The sequence below is a fragment of the Pimephales promelas genome, chromosome 13, assembly GCF_988280905.1.
Source record: "Pimephales promelas chromosome 13, fPimPro1.hap1.1, whole genome shotgun sequence".
Lineage (NCBI taxonomy): Eukaryota > Metazoa > Chordata > Actinopteri > Cypriniformes > Leuciscidae > Pimephales > Pimephales promelas.
This window is the reverse complement of record NC_142781.1, coordinates 8569128-8596653: the sequence shown is the minus strand read 5'-3', so window position 1 is coordinate 8596653 and position 27526 is coordinate 8569128. Positions and strand designations below refer to the sequence as shown.

General features: G+C 37.4%; 1 protein-coding gene across 1 annotated transcript; it reads right to left on the bottom strand.

The window, feature by feature from the left end:
* Positions 1–545: 545 nt before the first annotated feature.
* Positions 546–27526, bottom strand: traf3ip2a (TRAF3 interacting protein 2a). Its single transcript, XM_039667140.2, has 10 exons — positions 27332–27526; positions 27006–27057; positions 25799–26326; positions 20433–20547; positions 9299–9465; positions 9135–9223; positions 8947–9015; positions 8348–8452; positions 2095–2169; positions 546–1970 (listed from the first exon to the last, which is right to left on the bottom strand). Exons 2-10 carry the CDS (start codon positions 27019–27021, stop codon positions 1824–1826), a joined length of 1311 nt encoding a protein of 436 aa, XP_039523074.1. The 5' UTR covers positions 27022–27057; positions 27332–27526; the 3' UTR covers positions 546–1823.

The window sequence follows — 27526 nt, the reverse complement described above, 5'->3', positions numbered from 1 at the left end:
CTTTCCTTTAGTGATTCATAATGTAGCTTTAATGACTATTTACCAAATAAGGTTAGTGGACAACAGACTAATTAGAACACAATTATGAGGTTTAAATCATTAAAATATTTTCCTGCTAAAAAAGAACAGCCTGAAAAAACAACAATTTTAAGCCCTGTTCACACCCCCAGTGAATGTCACTGTATGTCGCTAGTCTCTGCACTGTGAAGATGCTTGTGGGCGTTCCTATTGCTGTCGCTCTAATGTTATTAGTAGACTCCACGTCTGTTCATATCTTTAAAAACTGCAATTACAAATTATACTTAATTCTGGTAAAACTACGATATTATTCTAATTTGATTCTAATTATAATTAAAAGTAGCATTCTATTGTTGGAGAGTGTGTGATATAAACTACAGCAGTGCTCAGTGCATTAAATCATTAACCAACAAATTAAACAATATACAGCAAAATCCCTAGAGTTAAATGAACTCTAAGAGTATATGGTCACACTCTACACAGCGTGTTAAAGTGAATTTGAATAAAGATATTCTGTCCAAATCGTCTTAAAAAATGGGCAAGTTTAATAGTCACCAGACATCACAGCTTGGCATGTTTTAATTCAATTAGTAGATGCTTTAATCCAAACAATGTTTTACAAATGAGAATTCATATAAATTACACAATTACAAATGTCCAAATATGGCTAGGAGTAGGCTGTGTTTAATTAACTGCTATGTGTATTTTTCATCATGTTTACAGTATTCATTAAGAGCGTCTACAGAACAAGGATCTAAAAGTAATTCCGTACTCTTTTCAGATGTAGTGCTCCTACCTAAAAAATAAAATAAAAAGGGTATAGTATCTGCTATAAAGTATCTGCTGTACAGTCAGTGGATTGGTATGCAAAAGAAACATCTTCAGGGTGATACAAGACCCCACTGCAAAATGATCTTGCTTATGCAGCTACTTATGTAGTGTTAAAAAAACTGGAACAGGAAGTGCTTCTGGACCAGTGTTGTTTACATCTTGTGAAATGGTTTAATGGTGAAATGGTAGATGCCTACAACTATATGGTCCTGTACAAGACTTGTGTGTATGATCTGCAGTTCTGCCTAGCCAGCGCCGAGACGACGACAATGTAAACAGTGACATTACGGTGTGATTTTAATCATGTAAATATTTTCATATTAATTTATACAGCATATTAATTTTCCATTGATACTTGCACAAAACAACACAATAACATGATATTTAATAATAATGAAAGTAATTTAAGCTCCTTATTATATAGCCGAATCTGTGCTGGTTTGCATTGGCCTCCTCCAGTATTCACTTTGTTTTGCCTCCAGCTAGCGCCGTGACGTAACTGTGACGTCGGCGCAAAAGGCATATCTCACCCTCAGATTACCAGTACAACGGTGGGTGATGAAGAGAGACCACAGTCTTATGTGTGCCTCAAAATATAAAGCTTCTGACAGTATGAAAGACAAACAAGTTAAGACGCCACTTATTAGAGACTTCACATCACAAACGGACAAGCCCATTGAAGTTAATTAGTTGTAATAGTACTGTATTAATTACAATGTTTCAAATAAATCCTCTAAGACTTTTGCACGTATAAGGTCATGTCTGAGAGTGTCTTCATGCACGTGTTTATGAAAAAATTTAGAAACCACTGTAATCCAGTAAAATTACACTGCGGTAATAAGAATTACTATTTAGAATGATCTTGTTTTTTTTGTAATTTTACAATGTCCTTAATTCTTATGAAAATGATCAAATAGGCTCTCCTATTTTTTCTTCTGATTTTGAGGTGAAACGTGCTGTAGTGAGATAAACTCTTATAGGGGTTTGATAGTGAGCGTCAGCTCTTTGCCCAGCGGAGGGACAATGTATTTCTCTTCTCTGAGTAAACGCAGTAACAGGTCTTTAGCATCTTCAGGCCACCGGTACAGACGAGTGCTCTGCAGCCACAGTGGAACATGACTCTGCAGAGAAAGCAACAGATTGTAAACTTATGGCCATCTTCATATATGTATATGATTTTCTTTTCAAATATGTATTTTGTCTCATCATCCCCATAGCAAATAAATTATGTTTTTGGAGACTTACTTGATTAGCACTGGGAAACAGCACTGGTACCAATCTGAAGTTCAAACATCTCTGCAGAATAAATTCATTTTGGATCTGAAAAAACAGAAACAATCAAAAACATGCACAGCTAACCCACACTGTTAAAAAAAAAAACCTAATTTCACAGAAAATAACTGTGATTTTTGACGACCATTTTCTTTCATTTTAAATTTTACTCAAAACACTGCAAAATTACAAATAATATCTGGAAAATAAAAATGCAGCTGATATTTTAGGTATTGTTACATTAAAGAAAAAATTCCAGTCATTCACATTTTTTTACAGAAATTGATTGTATTTTTCATACAGTATTTTTCTGTTTTCTTAAATTACATAAACATTTATGTAAAAGTACAAATAGAATCTGTAATTAAATGGTAACAAAACAGTTAAATGATTACATGACTGTAGCTCAAAAAACTGTAACATTAAAGTAAAACATCATAAATTAAATAAACTGAAAAACACTGTTATTTACAGGTATTTCCTGCATTATTATGATCAAATACCTTCATTGTAAAAAAAAATCATAAAAAATGGTCAAATGACTGGCAACAAAGGCTGCCAAACAAAAACCATAAAATTAAAGTAAAATTTTAAAATTTAAATAAACTGAAAAAACACTGTTATTTAAAGGTATTTCCTGCATTATTATGATCAAATACCGTCATTGTAAAAAAATCGTTAAAAAAGGGTCAATTGACTGGCAGCACAGGGTGCCAAACAAAAACCATAAAATTACAGTAAAAATATGTTAATTTAAATAAAAACTTGACATCACCATGATTGAGATCAGTGTTTGCTTTAGTTGAGCTCTTGACCTTTATTATATGCTATTAGTTTTACTCTGGCTGCTTTAATTATGTTTTCAACATACATTTGTTCTAGCATTGAAAGCGGGAGAAAATATCAGCTGATATTGGTCAGTTATTGGTGATGTTATAGTCATCATATGGTGACCTGATTCACTGATATGACAGAGAAATACCCGAGTGTATCTGTTGTGATTACATTATAAATAGGTGTACTTAAGTTTTAGATTAAATCTAGGATTGTCGTATTTTTCCCCATGAACCTTGTTATATTGAAACAATATTAATTAAGTGATTAATTTAGTGATGATTGAGCATTGTTGAAGACACCTGGTGATAACAAGCACAGGGTTGCCAACTTTTGAGTTTTGCTTGGAGTGAGATTTTTTTGTGTGTGTGTGTGTGTGTGGGGGGGGGGGGATCACAAGATCTTGTAGGGCACAATGTATAGTTTGTCCAATTTTAATTTGGCATTAGGCTAATAGTTTTACTGATTAAAAAAACAGTTGGGAGTAAAGTTCATAAATTATTGTTCTTTCCCATATGATTTATTAAAACTATATTGAGACCTATGTCCTTCTAGGGGGGTTCGGGGGCATGCTCCCTCGGAAGAAAATTTTGTACATTTTAAGGTTAAATGCATCAATCTGGTGCACTTTGAGAGCTCAAAATTAAGAGTTTTAACCGGCTTCAAATCATGAACTGTGACATTCAACAAAGCAAAAGCCTCGACTTGTACCTGGACATTAAAGAGTGATCAAACATCTTTTTAGTTATGATATAAAGTCTATGATATAAAGACTTTATGATATAAAGTCTCAGTCTCTTTTAGGATGCAATAAACGATTATTATAATAATGTAATAATGATTTATATAATTATTCCTATTACGTAAAATCCATATAGGCCTAGTCTATAAATGTAGGCTGCTGTATAAATGAAAATGAATATTTCAAAAGCATATTTTACTTACACTATTGTATAGGAAAATTACAATAGTTTTGTCCTAATTTCTTCACTTGCAAGAAATAAACCCTTGAGCTTTTATTTTGGAGAAAACACCAGATGAGAAGAGAGAGTAAAAGCCGGATTCAAACTCGGGTCGAACGCGTCAAAGTTTGCTATCAGCACCTCACGCCCTCGCCCTACGCCACTGTAGATATTTAGTGAAAGATATCTTTTTTGCTAAAAAGACAGGCACGTAGTGCAAATGTACGCTCTCAACTCACGTTCAAGGTCATAGGCAGCGCAGCGTCTCTCTGTGCATCGCAAAAGCCCGTGTTGACAGTTTGTTAATATAAAGCGGGAGATTACCAGATACAGTATTTTGCTCGTGCCCTGTGGATGTTGTAGCCTAGGCAACTGTATCACGTGCCGTTTGAACTGACGCGCTACTGCGTTCTGTCACATTTAAAAGCGCCAAAACGCTCCATATCAGGAGTAAACTTCTCTGTAGTCTGTCGGTGTCGGTGTCATCTTTTTCCGCGATTTTTCTCTGCGTCCAGTCAGTAGTTAAGAGCCTGAACTTGCTTATAGTAATACAAAAAAAATACAGCCCAGAATGTCTAATTTAGCGTGAGATTTCTATGTTGAGCGTGAGACCGTGAGATTGAGGCTGAATGCGTGAGTGTCACGCCAGATGCGTGAGAGTTGGCAACCCTGCAAGCAGAATCACTGAAGGAGAAAATCACAAATTGTAAGCCACCGTTATGGCGATCAGTGTTTGCTTTAGTTGGGCTCTCGGCACTTATATTTTCACTTTAAATTTTGTTTGTCTAATGTTATTGATTTATAACAGTCAAATGAACAAAGAAAAGTGGGATCTGACAGAGTTGGTTATGTTTTGACATTTCATACTGTGATCTAAATGAAACCTATTCAGATGATTCGGTTTAACTAGCAACAGTTTAGTGGTTCTGCAACATATGACAATCTGTATTTTTCTTATAATCCAAAACATTTAATAAAAATTGTTCTGATCAAATCCCTTTATCTTTATTTAGAAACGCAGACATCAATAATCAGCCTGTGTATCTCAACCGTGGTGACAATAATAATCATTGTTGCCACCAATCACAACTCATTAATGGCTCATGCATTGCGGTATGAATAAATTATGATCTGAATTGTCTATGTAATTTACTTTTCCTAATTGAACATTCTGCTCGCCACCATTGCTGAGAAGCATTGACTGAATCTTGATATCTGTGTGTGCCTAAAAGACAGACTTTCTTTTTTGTACAACTTTTAAGAAATCCACTATATTATATCTCAAATTCTGGGTATTTATACAGAATCACAGTTATAATGTAACCAACAACATAAGTCACAAACATTAAGTTCAAATAATGATTGTCATAATATAACAAAAATTATTAGATAATATTTTTTTCCTTTGTTCATCTGGCAGGTACAGCCAATTAAAATATAAAGTTTATAAAATAAGGGTCAAGAGCCCAACTAAAGCAAACACTCATCTCCATAACGGTGGCTTACAATTTTAGATTTTCTCCTTGTGATTCTGCGTAAGGTGTCTTCAATGATGCTCAATCATCACTCAATTAATCACTTAATTATCTCATTAACTTTAACACTCTTAAATGTGTACTCCTGTATCCCAGGACTGTTAAATTAACACTGACTGAGTTTTTGCTGTGACGAAGAGCCGTAGTTAGCTGACAAGCTGAGCCATAGTGCATTACAAATCAGGTGATATTACTAAGCATTCAATTACATGAAAACCATTACCATTAATAAGTAATCAGATCTTCTGAACTGAGATTCTCTTGGACTCCTACCATAACAAATATGTATCAATTATGACACTCAGTTAAAGCAGCCAGAGAAATAGTAATGTTAAAAGCAAAGGGTCAAGAGCCCCACTAAAGCAAACACTGATCTCCATCATGGTGACATCAACCTTTATTATTTTACATAAAAAATCAACTTCTAAACATCTGTCTCAGTAAGAATGTTAGTATGCAATAAATAAAGTCTGGATTGTTTCTGTATTGTGTGTTTTGTGGGTCACCATTGTGTTGAAGAGTAGAGCCTGTGCTTCAGTTCAGGATGAGCAGAATTAAACTGATGAAATGGTGCATGTTCCTTTATTTAACTGACAGTAACTGTGTAGTTGCTGATGCAGTGATGACAGTAAATCATACATCACCTACATGTTTCTTAATAAAAAATTCAGGAAATGTGTGAAATAACTGTTTCTGTTAAAAAGCTTAACGAAGATTTCTACTTTTGCACTTTGAATTTTACATTCATTTTATGTTTTTTGTATGGCAGCCATTGCTGACAGTCATTGACTGTTTTTTACTATGAAGGTATTTGATCATAATAATGCATTGTTTTTACAGTTAGAGTGTTTGATCGTAATAATCCAGATAATAGCTGTAAAATAACAGTGTTTTTCTGTAAAACAAATTAATTTAAATTAGGATATTTTACTTTATTTTTACGGTAATTATTTGGCACCTTTTGCTGCCAGTTATTTGACCCTTTTTTTACGATTTTATTTTTTACAGTGCAGAGGTGAAGTGCACTTATTACATACCAAAACTATAAGAGTATAAAATATCTTACATATACTGTAAGTGCTTACTGCTAGTGCTTACTAGAACCAGGTAGTTTGACCACATTTGCCCGGTTCTGTAAACACTACATTGGCTCGCTATTAAACATCGTGTACATTTTAAAACATTGCTAATTACTTAAAGCACTAAATGATTTAGCTTATCAGTACTTGAGCGAGCTCTTAACGCATTATAGTCCTTCATGTCTATTGCAATCTCAAAATTCTGGCCAGATAACAATACTTAGAATATCAAAATCATCTGCTGGCGGTAGATCCTTTTCCTATTTAGCACCAACATATTGGAACAGTCTCCCTACCATTGTCTGGGAAGCAGACACAATCTGTCAGTTTAAATCTAGACTATAAACACATCTCTTTGAGCTAGCTTATATGGGAATTAATCAATTAAAACTAACTTTAGCTGGAAAATAACTTTATTCTAGAGCTTCTGATTTACTCATCTTGAAGTCGTTCCAAGACTGTATGGCATTGGAATATAGCTGTGATCCGCACTCAAAATTCAAAATCACTTTAAAAATAGTTCGTTTATTGAATTTTTTTTCACAGGGTTATAATACAACAGACGTTTAAGCTTGCAGGCCTTCTTAAGTGTGTTGAATGCTCTAATCCTTTCAACCACTATTTAAACTATAAATTAATTACATTGATGTTGACCAGTGTTAAAAATCACTCAATTAAATGAGTTGAGTTCAATAGCAATTATCCACATAGAATATGATCTTGTTTAACACTTCCACCAACAATCCTCATGAATCACAAGACATACATTTTCACTAAGCACAATAACAGAGGATCCCATAATCAAACAAATAAACAATTGGTCAACTGAACAATCCTTATGCATTAATCTAGGTAACCACATCAAATTCACAGCAGTGAAAGATCTAATGACTGAAATCATCAGAACCAACATTGTCGACATTAACCAACACTGATCTTCACATTTAAAATACTTGATTTTTACAAGTGTCATATAGCCTATATCAGAAAACAGAAAAATCAAATTTTATGCCATTATGCAATTAGGAGCCAGTGATTTTAATGTATAAATACAAAATATTTATATTTTATCACCTATTTATATCACCTTTACGTGGTATGTCCCATTTCGTTGAAACAGATCCACCAAAAGCAGCTTTCACTGGCCAAGAGGCCGCCTGACTGACATGTAAAGCAACCAATCACGGTTCGTTTTGTTCAGCATCAAGTTTAGGTGCGTGAAAATGTAAAGTTGATGTCTCTACAGACTGGCATGTAAAACTCCTGGACAATGCTCAACAATAGCTATACAATTTAGTAACTTTCAATAGATCCGATTCTGTGCTTTTTTTTTAGTCCTGAATCCTGATTGAAAAGTATCCATATTTTAATTTTCTTTCAAAAAAATGTAACAAGTTGAATTTGAACCACCTTCTACAAAATTGTATTTCAAAACTATAAATTAAAATAGGTATAACATTATTAAAGTCCTGTGAATGTCCTGACACATTTAAAAAAGGTAATTAAACCCCACTGGAAAATGCCATGTGATAAACCAATATATACAATAAATTAGATGAGACAAATAGTGTCCACATCCTCTTTAAAGTGCCACAACATCACATGTAGAATTTTTTTAGAAGTCTTAGAAGCAATATGACATATTTATATACTCATATACTCTTAACAAGTGCACTAGAGATATCTCAAAGTATTTAAAAAAAATGCAAAGTAGTTATATCTACAACATTGCCTGATCTAGATCTTACAAGATCAACCTTATATAAGCAGGTCTATATATAATGATCTGAAAAGACAGCTGTCAACCAACTCTCACCTGTGTGTGTATGTATTTGGTGTGTAGTCCATGCTGATCACATCCATCTCCTTCAACATCCATCTTATATTTTGGACTGATCACTACAATGATTAGCACTGACTTCTGCATAAAAAAATAAAAAACAGATTCCAGTAGAAAGCAGTGAATATAAACTTACTAGCAATTTTTGCCTGAAATTGCTCAATATTAATTCCTTAAAGAATGTGTATACTGTGATTATTGTCATAACAGCACTCCAGCACAGGTGATATTGTTTAATTTAACTACAGCCCAAGATTGATTACATTACTACATTCTGTACAAGAAATCAATTTCAAACTTTGTTTTTTTTCTTGTTAAACTTAATTAAAGGCACAGTATCAGGGTTAGAGTTACAAATGAGGTTTAAACAAAGAGAGAAATGTTTTAATAGTATCAAAAGTCACAGTATTTACACTTTTTGGAAGAAACAATCAATGAATTCTTACAGTATTTACATGTATTTAATATATTAAGCTGTTTTTCTTTTATTACACACATCACTTTTTAAAAACACTTCAGCTAATTTCCTGCCACTGTAATAATAATAATAATAATAATAATACATAAATTCTTACATTTTTCAGAAAACTGTCCATCCATTTGTTGATGTCCAATTCTCTAACTCTGTCTTCAAATATATCAATCTAAAAAAAAGAAAATGTTATTCGTTATTTATTATATCTATACACATGTGACAAACAATAAATGCTTAAATAATATAAATAATAGACACTGTATATAAGCAAAAAGTAGGAAATCTTACAGCCGGTCTGAATCCTTGATTATTCAAAAAACTCACAAAGGGAATCAACTCTGCTGCAGTGTCCACAGAGTATGTTATGAAAACATCTCCTAAAAATCATAAAAGTTATATAGGATGTCAGAGTTCAAGGTGATCTTAAAATCTGTCTTTGAAGCATGACTCACTGCAGTCATCGGGAAGACTGATGCGCTTCTGGGTTTGAAGCTGGCCGACAGCAGCTGGTTGGGACGGCTGGACAGACACTTCTGACATCAGCTCTCTCACAGGAGCTGTGCTTTGATGGGACGTGACCTGAGGAGGCCTCACAACAGCCTCTTGTCTGAAGATGGGCCTCAAAAGGGAAGCAAAACATTGAAATGTACAAGGCAGTTCTCAGTTCAGCTGGCAACCTGTAATGCTTGACAACTTTATATTCACAAACACGATTGCACTTAAAATATTGACTCATACAATAATAATAATAATAATAAAAAGGCAGGGCTTTAGCTTCCTCAATTAAATGGACAATGATATTTGGAAAGCATTTATAACTGCTGGGTTGTTTCAACTTGGGTCAAACATAGACAAAACCATTAAAAATTTAAAAAGCCTAACAACTGATTTCAAATCTTATTTGACCCAAACTTGGGTGTGTAACAGACTTAATTGCACTCGAATCACCATGACGGTGACAGTCGGTCACAAAGTTGAGCAATTAACATGCGTATGTACAAAATCAAAATATGAACTTCCACTAACTTAAAGGTCCCGTTCTTCATGTTTTTTTGAAGCTTTGCTTGTGTTTACAGTGTGCAATATTACATGTGTTCATGTTTCGCGTGTAAAAAAAACATCTCGGTTACGGATGTAACCCTCGTTCCCTGAGTAGGGAACGGAGACGTTACGTCAGAAGTGACGGAGATTGGGGGTTTCGCATAGAAAGCCAATCCTCTTCGAGTATTTAAAAACGAGCCAATGGCATGCAATGCCTTGGGGCTGCGGAAATTTGCATAGCATACGCCGCCCTACTCCGTGAGTATAAAAGGAGGAAGTGAACGCAACCGCAGTATGTCTTCGCTGAGGAGCCAAGACTGAACTCGGCGTCTACCCAGCGATACAGCAGAAGTGGCAGGGAGACGTAACGTCTCCGTTCCCTACTCAGGGAACGAGGGTTACATCCGTAACCGAGACGTTCGCTTTCGTAGTCACTTCGAGTTACGTCAGAAGTGACGGAGATTGGGGGGCTATGCCATCACGCCATCTTCAAGCTGTCTTCCAGTGCCCTGCGAAAGTCTGGACCCCTGAAAACCTTCCTTAGGGGATCCCGCTTTAACACAGGAATACCAAGGTACACTGGGAACATATCCTGGGAGGGACATGCAACCAGATGCCTACCAAAGGGAGGACTTACAAATACGCATATGGCCGCAAGGAACACATATGGAATCACTGTAGCACCAACTGCAGGTGGCTACTGGAATTTAACTCCAGGGGTGGCAGATGGCTTGCCAAGGGAAGACACATGCTCAGAGAGGCTTACAGTGGAAATACACATGAGACAGTTACCATGGGGAACCGTGCACATGGAGGCACTTAGCCAGCATCCAGAGCAACAGCAGTGGTGCCCGCATCGTAGGTGCTGGAGGACTCAAGGCTTCAATGGAAGAACTGAGGAGATATCGCACTTATCCAGTCCGTGGAGTGGAATGGCGAGCAAGCGAAGACACCTAAGCGGGTCCAGTACCGGCGGAAGCGAGTACGTGAGAGGACACCGGCTCAATTCGCAGATTATAGAATCTGGCGAAGGTGTTGGGTGTCGCCCAGCCTGCAGCTCTGCAAATGTCTGTTAGCGAGGCGCCGTGCGCTACAGCCCAAGAGGAGGCCACACTCCGAGTGGAATGGGCCGTCACACCAAGGGGGCACGGACGGCCTTGCTGCTGGTAAGACAAAGCAATGGCGTCCACTATCCAGTGGGACAGCCGTTGCTTTGAGAGAGCCCTTCCCTTCTGGCTCCCCCCATGACAGACAAAGATCTGGACTGAGGTCCTGAAACACCGCGTTCTGTCGACATAGGTGCGGAGAGCACGTACCGGACAGAGCAGTGCCAAGGCTGGGTCTGCCTCCTCCAGGGGCAGCGCTTGCAGGTTCACCACCAGGTCCCGGAGGGGAGTGGTAGGAACCTTGGGCATATATCCAGGCCGGGGTCTCAGGAATACGTGAGAGTAAGCTGGCCCGAACTCCAGGCACACTTCGTCAACAGAGAGTGCGTGCAGGTCCATTCGTACCGTCGGTCAGGGAATAAAACTGGGCGCAGTGGGATGAGTCCCGGGAGGCGAACAGATCTATCTGTGCCTCCCCGAACTGGTCCCAAATCAGCTAGACCGACTGGGGATGGAGTCGCCATTCGCTGGAGATAGGACGGACCCGTGACAGATCGTCGGCTGCCAGGTTCCGGTCTCCTGGAATGTATACTGCACGAAGGGACCTCAGGTGTTTTTGACTCCATAACACTGGACGTCGTGCGCGCTCATTCCAGTCTGTGTGCTCAATGACAGTGTCAGCTTTTCCTCAACCAGCTCAAGGAGCTAGCTAGAACAAAAGATTCTCCACCGGGCCTCCGCCGGGGAAAGGAGGGGACCTGCTACCACCTCCTGAGAAAAACCATGACATTATCACTGAGCGGCCCGCCTCAGGAACATCGCTTCGCCTGGCGTTTAGCGGGGCACACGGCCTGAGGGGGGGGGGGACACTTACCTGTGGCCTCCTCCGCGACGCGAACCGGCTGAAGGCTGCTGCTGGGGCCGCGTGGGAGGGAAGGGAGCCGCAGGGGGGCGTCCTCGGCGGCGAGCGGGCGGAGGCGTCTGAGCCGACGGCTGGTTGGAGGCAGCAGCTGCCCGTCGGGGCAGAGAAACCGCCTTCGTCTGCTCCTAGGCGGTCGAGAAGTGCTGGGCAAAGTCCTGGACCGCACCGCCGAACATTTGGATGATGCTCCTGGACCACAGCGGTGGGCATCACCTGACCAAGGGAGTGAGCGACCGCTTCCGTGACCCGTTTAAGGGCAAGGTAGGCGGCAGGCTCGCAGCTCGCTTGGTCCGTCCTCTCCTCGTGCACATTCCTGAGCAGCTAGCTTTGTAGGTGCTCATCATATGCAGGGCGGAGGCTGCCTGTGCCGCCGCTCTACAGAATCGCGCCGCCATAGACGACGAGAACCCATAGGCTTTGGAGGGGCATCTGAGAGCAACCGCGGGTGGACGCGCCCTGCGGACGCAGCTGCATCGCAAAAGAGCGTTCCACCGGGGGAGCCCCAGCGTACCCACAGACAGCCGCATCGCCGAGGGGAGGAAGGGCGGGGAACTGAAGCACGCTCTCGTTTTTTTTTTTTTTTTTAAGTGCGTGTCAGTTCCGCATGCAACTCGGGGAAAAAGGAAATTGGGGTTGGCCGTGGCCGTGAGGCGGCAGCGTTACCCAAAAACCAATTATCCATCCGCGAGAGATCGGGATAGGGCGGAGTTTCACCCCCACCCGATGCTCACGGAGGCCCGAGATAGCATGGCCATCATCGCGGGATCAGACACGGCGACGCCGACGCTCCCGAGGGAAGCAACGCAGCTGCATCCTCACTTCCCGAGGAGTCAAGCCCGCCTTGTGATGCTGCGATCGTCATCGCATCATTCTCTGGAGCGCTGAACGAAACAGACGGTACCTCAGAGAGGCAGACGTCTGAAGCGATACAGCGCTCACTGGCTCTAACACTGGAGCGGTGGGTGTGACCCGAGGCTTTAACTAACGTCGGGGGGAGTGTCACACATTCACCGTCATATCACCCTATCCGCGAGTCGAAGAGCTTCTATTTTTAGAAGCAGAACGAGTAACGGACACGGGGACTCTTACTATCAGATCATTGAGTCTCGATCACAGTGTAGAGATGCTCATGTTCCCCTTTAGAAGGAACATGAGTCATCCGCGAACGCTGCTACTGCATGCTGAAGCACAGGCACACACAGAGCAGCGATTGCGACCATCAGAAAATGACATGAAACGACCGCACCCAGAAGAACACGGGCGAGTCGTCTTTAAAAAGACGTGCCGCGTGCAGCTCTTTCACTTAGAGAGGAGGAAATTCACTCTTTCAGCGCTGAGGCGACCAGGGAGAAGCGCAAAGTCTGGCAGACCACTGCTCAGATCGCAGGCGATGCAGAATCTCGCTGGGTACCGCCGTCACACCAACACTGAAGAGGACGCTCGTCTCGAAGAGTCTTGAACAGTGAGAATGGCTTTCAGGAGTGAAGAGTTCTCTTGGCTCCGAAGCGAAAACATACTGCGGTTGCGTTCACTTCCTCCTTTTATACTCACGGAGTAGGGCGGAGTACGCTATGCAAATTTCCGCAGCCCCAAGGCATTGCATGCCATTGGCTCGTTTTTAAATACTCGAAGAGGATTGGCGTTCTATGCGAAACCCCCAATCTCCGTCACTTCTGACGTAACTCGAAGTGACTACGAAAGGGAACACAGTATTTTTCACACAATTTACTTATCTGTGTACCGCAGTTTTCATTGTCCAAAAAACGGGCCGATGACTTGCTTGTTTTATGAAGTCCCTTCTTCAGAAATACGTAACGAGCTCTGATAGTGTCAGCGATTCCTGTGTTGTGATTCGACAGCAGCTTATCGCACGTTACTATAAATTGGGAGATGCATCATGAGCTGATTGGTAATGTAAAATGTCAAACATATTACCATATCAATTTGAGCTGGAATCAGACTCGGAGAACATAGATGAAGAGAATCGATTAGAACCTGTTCAAACACGACTTTTGCAGGATGTTTCACAGTGGTAAGCTGTTTATTTAGTAATTGTCATACTTTTAATCGGTTAAATTGTAATGTTAAATGTTACAAACTGTTATAAAAGCTTGTGGCATATGTTTTTTTTTTCCCATCTGTCGAATTAACGATGATGTTGAATTTTTAGAAAAAGTCCATTGTTTATTCCTACCTTAGTTACACGTGTGCACAAGTTTTCATTGGTAATATATGTTTTATAGGTGTACATGTGGTAACTGCGACAAAATGCCAACAGAGGTTGAAAATATCTGCTGCAAAGAAATACAAAAAGTACTGTAACATCTCCTCATTAAATAATAATTTTTGTTGTGTATAGTTCTTTTGAAATTGTTTTCATCCAAACAACTTTATATAAATATACTTCATTTTTACCATGATATAGCTTTACAAGCTGCCATGTTTGTGTAAAAGAAATCGTTGCTATGCATTACAAAAATTTATTTGTAAAAAAATTGATAGTTACGTGATTGCACATTAAATTATTACTACCTCACATCAATAGGTTTGTCGACGAATTATCGAAAAACGATACTCTTCCTCTTCTCGGTGGGAGCTCAACAAGACCACGCCCCCTTTTTTGTGTATTCCTGTGGGCGGAGATTAGTCAAAAAACTCTACTAATTACATCAAAAAACTGTTCAAATTACGTAATTAAAAAAAGAAGTAGAGGGATGTAGTCCAAACCGACGTTCGCTGTAGGCCCTGATAAAAAGGTAGGCCCTGAGATAAAAATATCTCGCTAGGCATTCAACTTTGAGCTTTATAATTTTACAGGTATTATTTATGCTTTAACAGCAACATTACACACTAACCTAAGTTTGAAAAATGGAATTGCAAAGAACGGGACCTTTAATATTGGAGTTTATAAAAAAAATAAAACAAGATGAGACTGATTACCTCCTGTAAAATTTTTTTATTATTAATTCCACAGCGTGTGTACTGTAAATACAGACGAGTATTGACCAATGTGCCTCCTCTTTCAGTGTCCTCCTCCATCACTGTCTGTCACGTACTTTGATTTATGCTGGACAGCATACTTGGTTGTGATGCCACCTACTGTCCTACACATATGCATAACATGCTGTATATATGTATTTACATGATAAAAGTAATCTTAAAGTTAAGATATTATATCCCATAATCATTCAAATTAATTTAAAGTTTGGGCAAAAACTCCTGGCAATAATGTGTTTTCGTGTTTTATGTTTTGTTTTTTTCAGAGCGCTGAATGTCATGGTTACTGTGAAACACGGAACACCTTACTTATATGATTTTATTGTGTTAATTCAGGTGTATTTTGACCAAAAAAAATGCACTTGTGGCTTTAATTCAGAGTGCAGCAAGAGCGCAGAGCACAGCAAACATTGACTCATCACTCAAGCGATGCTGTAATATCTCAGCCTGAATATGTATACTATAGTGGCAATGCTGCTTCTGCTCTGTTCCTGCCGTGCGCCTCTTTAATGAATGTGAATGAATCCTCTAATTTGTTAACATGTGCGGCGAAAAAAACATGCGTTGCTCATGCTCTGCTTGCATATCCAGTATGAAACAGGCCTTGTTTACCCTCAACAGTCAAGTTACATTATGTTGTGCTTTATATAATACAGACTGTTTCAAAGCAGCTTCACAGTAGGCTAATAAACAGGAAACTTTTTAATGTTGCAAAATTCAATATGTGAAGAGTTCAGATGCAAAAGCCTCTAAATGCCATTTGAAATTTTCTTCTTTAATGATAATTTTTATCAAACTTGTATATTTAAGTTCAGTAATTTCACTTAAATAACAATTAATAGGTAATTATCATTGCCATTTAAGTGAAATTACTGAACTTAAATATACAAGTTTAATAAAAATCATCATTAAAGAAGAAAATTTCAAATGGCATTTAGAGGCTTTTGCATCTGAACTCTTCATATATATATATATATATCACTGATTCTTGAGAGTTGGGACAAAACACGTCATAAAAAACTTTTTTTTAAAATACACAGTATGTCAAATAGAGTTGTATGTTTCTGCAGAGAAAGGTCTTAGCTATTTAACCATGTAAAGGAACAGGTTCTAAATAAAAACATATTTTTAACAAATAAACATGTTTCCCTTCAGAGCTGGATTTGTGTCAACTCCGTCAGACACACTAAAAAGTATACAATTTTAATTCTTCCAATCCAACAAGAATCTAAACTTCTGAAGTATATTGTAATAGTGTATAGTTACACTGATATGTAAAAAAATACAATATATAAACTTAAGTTGTGATTTCACACAATTCTGAAAACTCAGATTTCTAAATATTTGCATTTTTAAACTTTGATTTTAATTTCAATAGTGTAAAAACAAATTTCTTAAATAAACAAAACATAAGAAGATTTAGATCAGATGGTCCTTTATTTAAAAAAACAACATAAACTGAAGGAAGAAAATTTTTTTCCCAAAAAATTAACAAAAACATACATCCAACGCTGTTGATAAAGATCTGACGGTGTTGATGAAGATCTGACGGTGTTGACAAAAAAATATGTGCATTGTGATTATTGAACAGATGTGCTTTTTAAACTACTACTAAAACTACTCCTTGTTATTAGAGTATTGAACTTACTGTAAAGCAAACTATAATAAACATGTTGCACATACACTTAGTTTCCAACTATTATAAATTATACCATTTCCAAATGAAGAGTTCAGATGCAAAAGCCTCTAAGTGCCATTTGAAATTTTCTTCTAAAATGATCATTTTTATCAAGCTTGTATATTTAAGTTCAGTAATTTCACTTAAATGGCAATGATAATTACCTATTAATTGTCATTTAAGTGAAATTACTGAACTTAAATATACAAGCTTGATAAAAATGACCATTCTAGAAGAAAATTTCAAATAGCATTTAGAGGCTTTTGCATCTGAACTCTTCAAATATCAAAAAAAAAAAAAAAAAAAGAAGCCAGAAACCAGGGGCCCTCCTCCCCTTCTGTTTTCATCTACCCCCCTATACAACTTCCTGCTCTCCCTTTTCTCATCCTCCTCTTCCTTTCCTCCTTTGTAAGTAGCCATTTACTTTAAAGTGGTGTGGGTGTGGGTGGATGTGGGATTGCCCTGCACTGCCTACTTTATAGTGATCTTAAATGGACATTCCTTGACAACAATACTGGGGCCTCATTTATAAAACTTTGCGTAGGATTTGCGTCAGAAGTGGCGTACGGATGAAACATAGGACGTGTGTACGCACAGAAATATTCGGATTTATAAAACCGTGCGCACGCACATCCTACGCATTTTTCCCTTAATAAATCACAATCAATTCTAAATGTAGCGCAGCTTTTGCGGCTTCATGTCACGCCCATAGTTGCCCATAAATAGTCCGTGAAACGCCCACAAGTTAATATTCATCAATTGCGAAATCATGTTAAAAACAGTGAGGAATTTAAAAAAAAAACTTAACTTCACTCAATGTGAAGTAGAAGTTATCATTGGCGAGGTGGAAAAGAGGAGAAAAATGTTGTTTGGAGGGCACAGTGTGGGCACTTGAGTGGCAAAATAAATGAGGCTCCTGGACCTTTTCTGTGCCTCTCTCCAATACTTTCTCAAATTCCTCTTTGCCCTGTGTCTCCCATCTCGTCTATTTGTTGTACTTTTTTGTCTTTAGCTCTCTTCTTTCACCTTTGTCTTTCCTTCTCTTGCATGCTTGCTCTCTTGGTCACTGTTTATTTTTTCTCTTCTCTTTCATTGGTACTCTCTATTTCTTCGCCTTTGCTCCTCAACTGACAATTTCTGTCTGGCCATGCTTCCCTACAATACAAATTTAAATAAAGGAAAATGTACATGAATAAGACTATAGAATCAGATTTTGATAATTCAGATCATGATAAATGTTTTTTTGGTCATAATCGCCCCCAGCCCTAGCCTGGTAATACCAGACTCTGCTACTTCTCTTTTCGCGAAATGAAATTAGCGGAAGTAGGAAGTCTGACGTAGTCAGGCTACCCCAGCCCTACATTGGCTTCTAATTTCTCTATCTCTGTCTCTACATATAAAGATACACTATATATATATATATACAGTATGTGCTGGCAAAGTTACACGTTACACAATAATAAGCAGACCACTGCCTCACCATTCTCTACAAGCCAGATGTGTATGGTTAAATAACGTAATGCATGCTATTATAGCCCTACAAAGCAAAAAGGCAGTAACTGCAGTTTTGGTAAACCATTAATTATTACAATTTTCATGACATTCAAGGCATCCTTTGTTATGACAAAACATCTTATCTTAAATGTGTGTCGTTTTAGAGAAAAATGGTAGTCGTTTGTACAGTAACTGCAAAAAGCCCTAGCAAAAGTCATTTTTCTCAGTTCTGCACTCTGCGTAGTTACTGCCTTTTTGCTTTGTAGGGCATTTATGTCTCAGTAAAACCCTGAAATAACAGTTTAACCCTTCACTATATTCACAAATAATATTATATTCACACATTAAGAGGTTATTGGTAGATTTGTCAACTCCGTCAGCTTACAGGTCAACTCCGTCAGACATAGAACCTGACGGAGTTGACGTCTGACGGAGTTGACGTAAGGGCATGTATTTTCCCACCAAAACATGTATTTCACACTGCAGCTAGGTAGTTTTTCCTCAGTTGCTAACTGTCCCAATAACCTCACTAAAATGCTTTAATTCAATCCACTATGTTTTAAAAAAAATATCTTAAATGAAAGACAGTATTGACATTGTGCAGCTGTGACCAAAGGAATATTGACATTGTTTGTCTAAAATATAAAAAAATGTAAAACATACCAGAGCATGTGTGGTAGTGCTGCTTTCACCACGGACAGGGAGATAAAAAGGGGTCCTCAAGGATATAGCTGACCATGCTATTTCCTGATTTTAAGAGCTTTATGAAAAAATCTGACGGAGTTGACAGAAGCTGAGGACGCAACTTTAATAGGCAGATTTTTATGGAAAATATTGTTTGATGTTCACTTCATGCATTGTTTTTTATATTTATACCCCTTATTTTTATTTGATATATATGTTTTCACAATTGTAGAGCTTTTTTCAATATTTTTGGGATGGTTAATATTGTAACTTCATGCTGAGGACAAGTGCATTAACATGGACTATCTAAGCACAGACCATATATTTAAACAACTTTTCCCCAAAAAGATAAAAAAGTTTATTCTGAAAATCAGATAGGTATATACAATTCCTTCCGATTTAACTTTGTAAGTATGCCATACATGATGAATTTCTTAATTTTTGCTATAAATTAGACTTTTCTATGTGGGACATGTTTTGTCCCGACTCTCAAGAATCAGTGATATATATATACTGTATATACACTCACCGGCCACTTTATTAGGTACACCTGTCCAACTGCTCGTTAACACTTAATTTCTAAGCAGCCAATCACATGGCGGCAACTCAGTGCATTTAGGCATGTAGACATGGTCAAGACAATCTCCTGCAGTTCAAACCGAGCATCAGTATGGGGAAGAAAGGTGATTTGAGTGACTTTGAACGTGGCATGATTGTTGGTGCCAGAAGGGCTGGTCTGAGTATTTCAGAAACTGCTAATCTACTGGGATTTTCACGCACAACCATCTCTAGGGTTTACAGAGAATGGTCCGAAAAAGAAAAAACATCCAGTGAGCGGCAGTTCTGTGGGCGGAAATGCCTTGTTGATGCCAGAGGTCAGAGGAGAATGGCCAGACTGGTTCGAGCTGATAGAAGGGCAACAGTGACTCAAATAACCACCCGTTACAACCAAGGTGGGCAGAAGAGCATCTCTGAACGCACAGTACGTCGAACTTTGAGGCAGATGGGCTACAGCAGCAGAAGACCACACCGGGTGCCACTCCTTTCAGCTAAGAACAGGAAACTGAGGCTACAATTTGCACAAGCTCATCGAAATTGGACAATAGAAGATTGGAAAAACGTTGCCTGGTCTGATGAGTCTCGATTTCTGCTGCGACATTCGGATGGTAGGGTCAGAATTTGGCGTCTACAACATGAAAGCATGGATCCATCCTGCCTTGTTTCAACGGTTCAGGCTGGTGGTGGTGGTGTCATGGTGTGGGGAATATTTTCTTGGCACTCTTTGGGCCCCTTGGTACCAATTGAGCATCGTTGCAACGCCACAGCCTACCTGAGTATTGTTGCTGACCATGTCCATCCCTTTATGACCACAATATACCCAACTTCTGATGGCTACTTTCAGCAGGATAATGCGCCATGTCATAAAGCTGGAATCTACAGTGTATATACAGTATATGTATATATATATATATTATCTTTTTAAACACCAACTGAGCAAGCTACATCACGACAACAGTGGCATCGCTGTATCCATCATAAGTTTTTTGAATCAAGCTTTTTTTAAAGTTAAAATTAATTAAAATTAGTTTTGGCAAGATATGACTACTTCTATAGTTTATAGTTTGTACTATGTCTATAGTTTATGAAGTAATTTATGAAGTTACCTGTTCTGAGCATATCTTGCATGCTCAGGTAGGAGCTGATGCAGCGGATAGTTGGGACGTGGATAATTTGCAGGCTGTTTATGCCAGTGATGTAAAACCTCTGGTGGGTACACATCTATAAAGACGAGACACAGAATTCAATTTCTATACAGTTGTTATGGTTACATGATCTGCAGAGGCTACTCATTCAGGCCCACCCTAAATCTTTGTGCACAGAGTTCAGCAGATTTCCACAGAATTGGAACAGCAGTCATTCTACACCTCCCCTGCCCCATTTAGTCTTTGTTAAATATTTTGGCTAACCGAACAAAAGAATACAAGCTTTCAAAATAGTCTCTGTGGTGATCCACCAAAATGAAAAATCTTGGTGAATAACACAAACACTTTTTCTTGTAAATTAAAATAATAATAATAAATGTATATATATGAAGAGTTCAGATGCAAAAGCCTCTAAATGCCATTTGAAATTTTCTTCTAAAATGACCATTTTTATCAAGCTTGTATATTTAAGTTCAGTAATTTCACTTAAATGGCAATGAAGATTACCTATTAATTGTCATTTAAGTGAAATTATACCAGCTCCAGGGGGCGAAGTTGCATCCAGATCTAAGGTATTTGTAAAATGCCCTGGACCCGCAGTATGTTCTTTCTCGCTCTAGATTCCGGGAGATTTTAACTAATTTGCAGGCATCAGGGAGACGCCATCAATATGCAGGAGACTCCCGGATCTTCCCGGATGTCTGTGCGGGAAACCCTGATGAAAGCCTAACAGCTTGGATAATGTGCACAATTGTGTTATAATTCAAAAACTTTATTGTTCATTAGACAAAACAAAAGCATTTCATTTTCAAATGTGTGTAAGCCGCGAGAAAGATTGCATATATAGATGTATCATTTTTAAATATATATAAAAGCAATATTCCAATAGTAACTTCAGCATTCAAATAGTATTGGTTTTTTAAATATTCGAATTATATTCAAATTTCGGCCCTACACGAGACATATGGAAAACATAGGAACAATGGAATACAGTTTTTTAGGTTATTGAAATGGACACAGCATCAGGGAGAGTATCTGACGAGGAGACGCTGGATTGCATGGTTGGCTGATGCCTTTAGTATACGATTTTTACTGTTTGCTGTGCCTTAACGAACATACGCAAAAGTGTTGTTTGTGTGCCTTGTTCATTACTTTTTTATTTCTTTGAAATAAATGTTTGAAACAACTTGATATGGCTTAACAATATTTATTGAGAACTGAAATATATGTATATTCGGACAATATAAGTTTCATGGACAACATAAGTAATAATAATTAAATAATAATACTGTTATTAGTGCAAAAGAGCAAATATCTTGATGCTGCTTCTCCAAATACAATACAGTTGTTTTGCGCTTTGTGTGAGTTTGTTCCTGTAAGGTCCCTTTTCTTTCGCCTTATCTTTTTGCATTGCTTTACTTTCTTCCTTTTATCTCGTATTCTTAGATCCGTCTCTGTCCTGCCAAAATAATAAATGTGCGAAAATAATAAATGCGCGAAAATTAAAGAGCTCTGGAATGTTTAGTCACGTCTCTGTGGGGTTCTAACATTGGGTTCTAAAGGCGTTGCCGCTGGTAACCGATAGCGTCTCCTACCATCATGGCCGACCGGCTCAGAATCGGCACGTGACTCCTCATTCTCAATTCTCGAGTCTTTCATAATCATATCATAATAATTTTGCGCAATGAAAGATTATGAAATGCCTTTTTTGTTCTGTTCTGTCCTATCTATCATAAGTTGCTGCCTCATTAAAAAGCTGAGCTATACATTTGTGCTATATTTATTTTCTTAGTAGACTATAAAATAATTGGGCCCCCCCAGACCCCCCAAGAGGAGTAATATCCTTCTCACCCTTTTCACCCCGACCTGTTTTCATGTGTGATGAAACACAGGTGTAAATTCATGATACATTGTCTTCTCTTAAATGTAATCCTTAATGTACATTGTTGTTAAATATAGTTTAATAATAATGCTACATGATAAATAGAAGGCTTCAAATAGACTCGGTATCGGTATCGGGTGATACAGCTTCCAGCAATCGGTGATCGGCCCCAAAAATCCTGATCGGAGCACCCCTAGTACATTCGGGTATTAAAATATGAAAACAATTTGTAGGGGCTATAGGTTGAGTCTTTACAAGTTGAGGGGCTACAAGTTTATCAGTAAACTTGTAATTATGAATATGAAATTTGGTCAAGCACTTCTCACGCAAAACAACAACAAAAAAGTATCCACAGAATTTATAAAGCACAGGCCTCTTATGACATAGACCAGACAATGGAGGTGTGTGTGGTGCAATTTTTTATGCAGTGTGGTGAATGATTGATTACAGACCAGGTGGGATATAAAGTGAAAGTGAAGCTTGGCGATTCAGTGGCATTACTATTTTATAAATATATTTATAAAGACTCATTAAGACTTAAACTGCATTACAAGGAAATTTTATAGTTATATTTGTATTATTTTTACTTATGAGTCATGCATTTGCTTTTTCAATGTGCATGCTGATAATCCATTATACACTGATTTGTAAATATTAATTAGTCAGTCGTATGGTTCCATTAATATATTTATGAAGATAAAACCTGCAATGCTATAATGTTTTAATGTTATAGTTACATTGACTTTTTTAGTAATTAAGATTTATTTCAAATAAGTAAATATATACTGTTATTAATAGCTGTTTTGTGTTCATATAAATATTTTTAATTTAATAAAAGAATAATTGTGTGATAATACAGTTACTAAGCTCAATAAATGCATAATTGATGGCTTTCAGTAAAGTGAAAATATTGGATACAATTTTCCTAAAGCAAATGTTAAGAAATCTTGAAGATGTGCTCATTATACATTAAGTTTCAGCTATGCAATTTATTCTAAAACTGCTACCAGTAATATGGCTGAGGATATTTAAAAAAAAAAATCTAAATTACCATTCATGACCTCTAATGCAAACATTATTAGCCCTCAAAGACATAATTGATAACTTTGGTGCAGCAAAAAGTGTCTCTGGAACTATTTTTTATTTGATCATTTATAAATCAGTGTATAATCCATTATGAGCATGCACATTGCAAAAGCAAATGCAAATGCATGAATTATAATAACAAATAATATAAATGTAACTAGAAATTTTCTTAAAATTAGTCTTAAATCTTAATAAATATATTTATAGAACAGTAATACTTAATATAAATAGAGCTATAATTCATTCAGCCTGGACTTCATAGAAAGTGTTACTATAGATTTCTTTTACCTTATTTCTAATAAAAAAAAAAATTCTGGAATAATAACTTGAAGGTCTTCAAAACTAACCCCTTCAAAATAAAAGTTTGGTTTAATTTTCAGAAATGTTCAGAAATATATTACTATTGCACAGTAGAATGTACTTCTTATTTGTACTAATTATATTTTTTCCTCCATGTTTTAATTTTAACAGTAGCCTAAACATTTTATCCAGCACTGGTTGTTATGTTATGAAAAGGAATTGTTCAAATTTAATTTTAATACATTTTAGAAGACTTTAACCTAGTTGTTAAAGTTTTATGTTTTTATTTAATAAATCCAGAAAAAATTATTATTTAAAACATTTTAATAAATTATTGAGTTTTTAAAGTTATGAATTCAATTCACAAGGCATGCCTTTTGATTATTTAAGTTGAATTAAACCATCAAAAAACAATCTAGAAAAAAATAGGGGGAAATAATTTAGGGGGCAAAACATATTTCATAAGGAATGTCTTTAGAATACATTTTATTTAAAGGTGCTAAATGTAACTTTTCTTCTAAAATTAATCCTTTTTATTGCTTTTTTAGTGTGTGTGTGTGTGTGAAGGGGTAGTAATCACAGATTACAATGATCCACTTGTCAGGTCTTGCTATTACCTCTGAAGGCCAGTATTCTTATTTCTATGTGAAGTCTCTGGGTCGGATTTTCTGCAAAATCCTTTGGATGTGACGAGCATGCCCGCTCCTGAGCCTGTACAATCTATGCAACGCACTGCAGCTAAAGACATGGAGTCTGATAACACCAAAAACGACCTGCCTCCAGCACAACACACACTCCAACACAAACTCCACATAAATATAAAAAAAGAACCAAAACAAAAATGTATCTGTTGAAGCTCATCAGGCCAAATGTAAATCAGAATTCAGATTTGCCAAAATAATGGTAAACTGTAATGAAATAGCAAGGTAAAGTACAACATATGAGACATGAAATTAATACAAAAGACTGTTCCAGGATAACAAAAAGTATGTGCTTTAGGATATAACTTTTATTTTATGTACTAGATCTACTGTATAACGTCACTCATCCACTACTATCATATTGTTTATAATACACATTTCCAGACACGTTCAGTACAGTAATGTTACTTCCAACGATCTTACTGTTACACTGAAATTGTTCAGTCTAGTTCACTAACCGTTTTCGTTATAATATTATACATTCATCTATGTTGACATTGCTGATTGTGAAAGATACATGAATAGTTAGTGAAATGCCTTATGCTAGATAACACCACAAATGTAAAGTTATCATTGCACGAGCATGGAGCATTAGTTCAGACAAGCTGATAAAAGTAGCATACTATTGGAAAGTAGCAGTGGGAGTTTACATGAGTTTCCAGCATGTTGTGTAATGCTTTCTCCGGTGTGTTGAAAGTCTCAGTGTGGCCGTGTACCATGAGTGCTCGCTCTTGTGTTCGAGCACACGCAAGAGCACGAGCGCTCTTGTAAAAATTGGTTGCAATCTAAAACATCACCATTAGAGGCCGTTAAAAATACATGAAGAGTTCAGATGCAAAAGCCTCTAAATGCCATTTGAAATTTTCCTCTTTAAAGATGATTTTTATCAAACTTGTATATTTAAGTTCAGTAATTTCACTTAAATAACAATTAATAGGTAATTATCATTGCCATTTAAGTGAAATTACTGAACCTAAATATACAAGCTTGATAAAAATTATCATTCTAGAAGAAAATTTCAAATGGCATTTAGAGGCTTTTGCATCTGAACTCTTCACATATAGAACCTTTAACCATCTTGACAAAATGCTAATAATCTTCAAACAGACGTGTGTTAAAAGGGTCATGACATATTATTAGGCAGCCAGATGCAAATGTCTACCACAGTGTGGAAGAATAATGTGAGGAAAGTATAAAATAAGTTATTTTAGCAGCTTAGTTTCTCTTGGAAATGAGGAGGAATTTTCGAGGTCCGAAACCTACAGTATTTTTTAAAGCATAATGACTACTTGTATGTCAAAAGATTAAAGAAAATGTAATTCATCATACCCCTTAAGTCATACAAATAACAGACATACCGTAAAATCCTGTCTGTTTTGGTGGAGAAAATCTGCAGAAATTCTCCCCCAGGTCAGAGCGAAGACAACTAGGCTTTTCGAGACTCTCCTCATCCTCACTCACAAGGTTTCGGGCATGTGGATATAGAACAGGGGAATTGAGGCAGTTTTGAATGTTGATGCCTGAGAAATCTTCACTCAGATCTTCTATGTGGTCTCTACAGTCTCTCTGAAGGTGTCTTCCCGAACTTTGAGGCAAGTAGAGACTGGGCAGGCCAGCAGGACTCGCTGTGTGTTGTGAATCACTTATGGAGGGTTTGGTGAAGGGACTAACCCTTAAGACTTTAGGAGTAAGCCCACAATAACTGTCTAGGTAATCCAGCCTGCTTCCATTGCAGACACACATCTCAGGGCCGAATCTCCCAATTTTTCCTGCCTCATTAGAGTTGTGTGACTGACACTGCTGGCATGTTGGCCAGGCCAGGTTGAGGGAAGACGAGGTCATAGACTCATCCGTCTCTACAGGCATACTACGATGTGGACAGTGACCTGTGAAAACAAAACAATTGGACAAATGGAGAAAAAAAGAGAGAGGTTTGTGTATGTTGCATGAAAGAAGTAAGCAATAATGTTCTCTATTCCTCTGGTTAATAAAGAATAAGCAATGTTTGGTACTGGTATGGGCCAGTATACATTCTATCCAGTGTAAAATATAGCATAAATATATTCAAAATCAGTTGAAAAACACTACATGGGTATAGGTTTGATTTATAGGTTACTACTTTGATTATAGGTATAAATAGGTTTGATTTATATATAGGTTTGATTATAGGTTTCTTTTCATAAAGAACATTAAGCCTCTATAGCTAAAGGTTTTTTTTGGCACTGATTTTACACAAGGATTAAGATTCAAGAATATTTTGCCACAAAATTCTCAAAAAAACAAACAAACAAAAAAAAAACATTGTGTTTCATTGTTTTATTTTGAATGTTTAACATTTGTTTGTAGCTCCGATTATACTCAACAAACAAAACATTGTAAAACAAATTTTCCTGTAGGTTTTCTTTTATCTGAAACTTTTGATTATTTTGGGGTGATATATGATGCTATGTTCTGGAATTCTTGGTGATGTGATGCAGTGTAATAGCTGCAGGCCTGGTGATGACGTGGTACAGTATGCTGCTGCAGTGAATAGTGTAAAAGCTTTACAAAACAGATTTACCTTACCTTGAAAAGATTCCATTGCTTTTCTCGTATTCTTGAATTCAGACTGTGCTTTCTGATGGGGTAAATAAAACAAAACCACACAACACTGTTCAGAAAATTAGAGATGAATCAATAGAAGGCATTTTAAGTTAAAAAGTAGCCTTAGCCTAGTTCGTGAGGCCTCCTGTGAGTCCAAAGTTGAAAACTGTGACCTCTCTTTACGAAACAATCAATCGTCAAAGCACATACAATACTCTAAAATTCAATGCAACTTTTTATTTTAAATAGATCAAAAGTTTTTTGATCAAACATAGGGAATAGACTCGTTTAATTTGTCTGTTTCTTACCTGTTCAGATCCTATACGTGTCTCTTCCTGGACAGCGTCACACCTGCTTTCGGTTCGTTCAGGAAACGTGCACCTATATGCAAATTAGGGGAATTCTACATTCTCTTTATGCAAATATTAGTGCAGCGAAACGTCTGAGCCATCCAATCAACAACGCGACGATCTAAGGACGATCTGACGATCACATTTCACCAG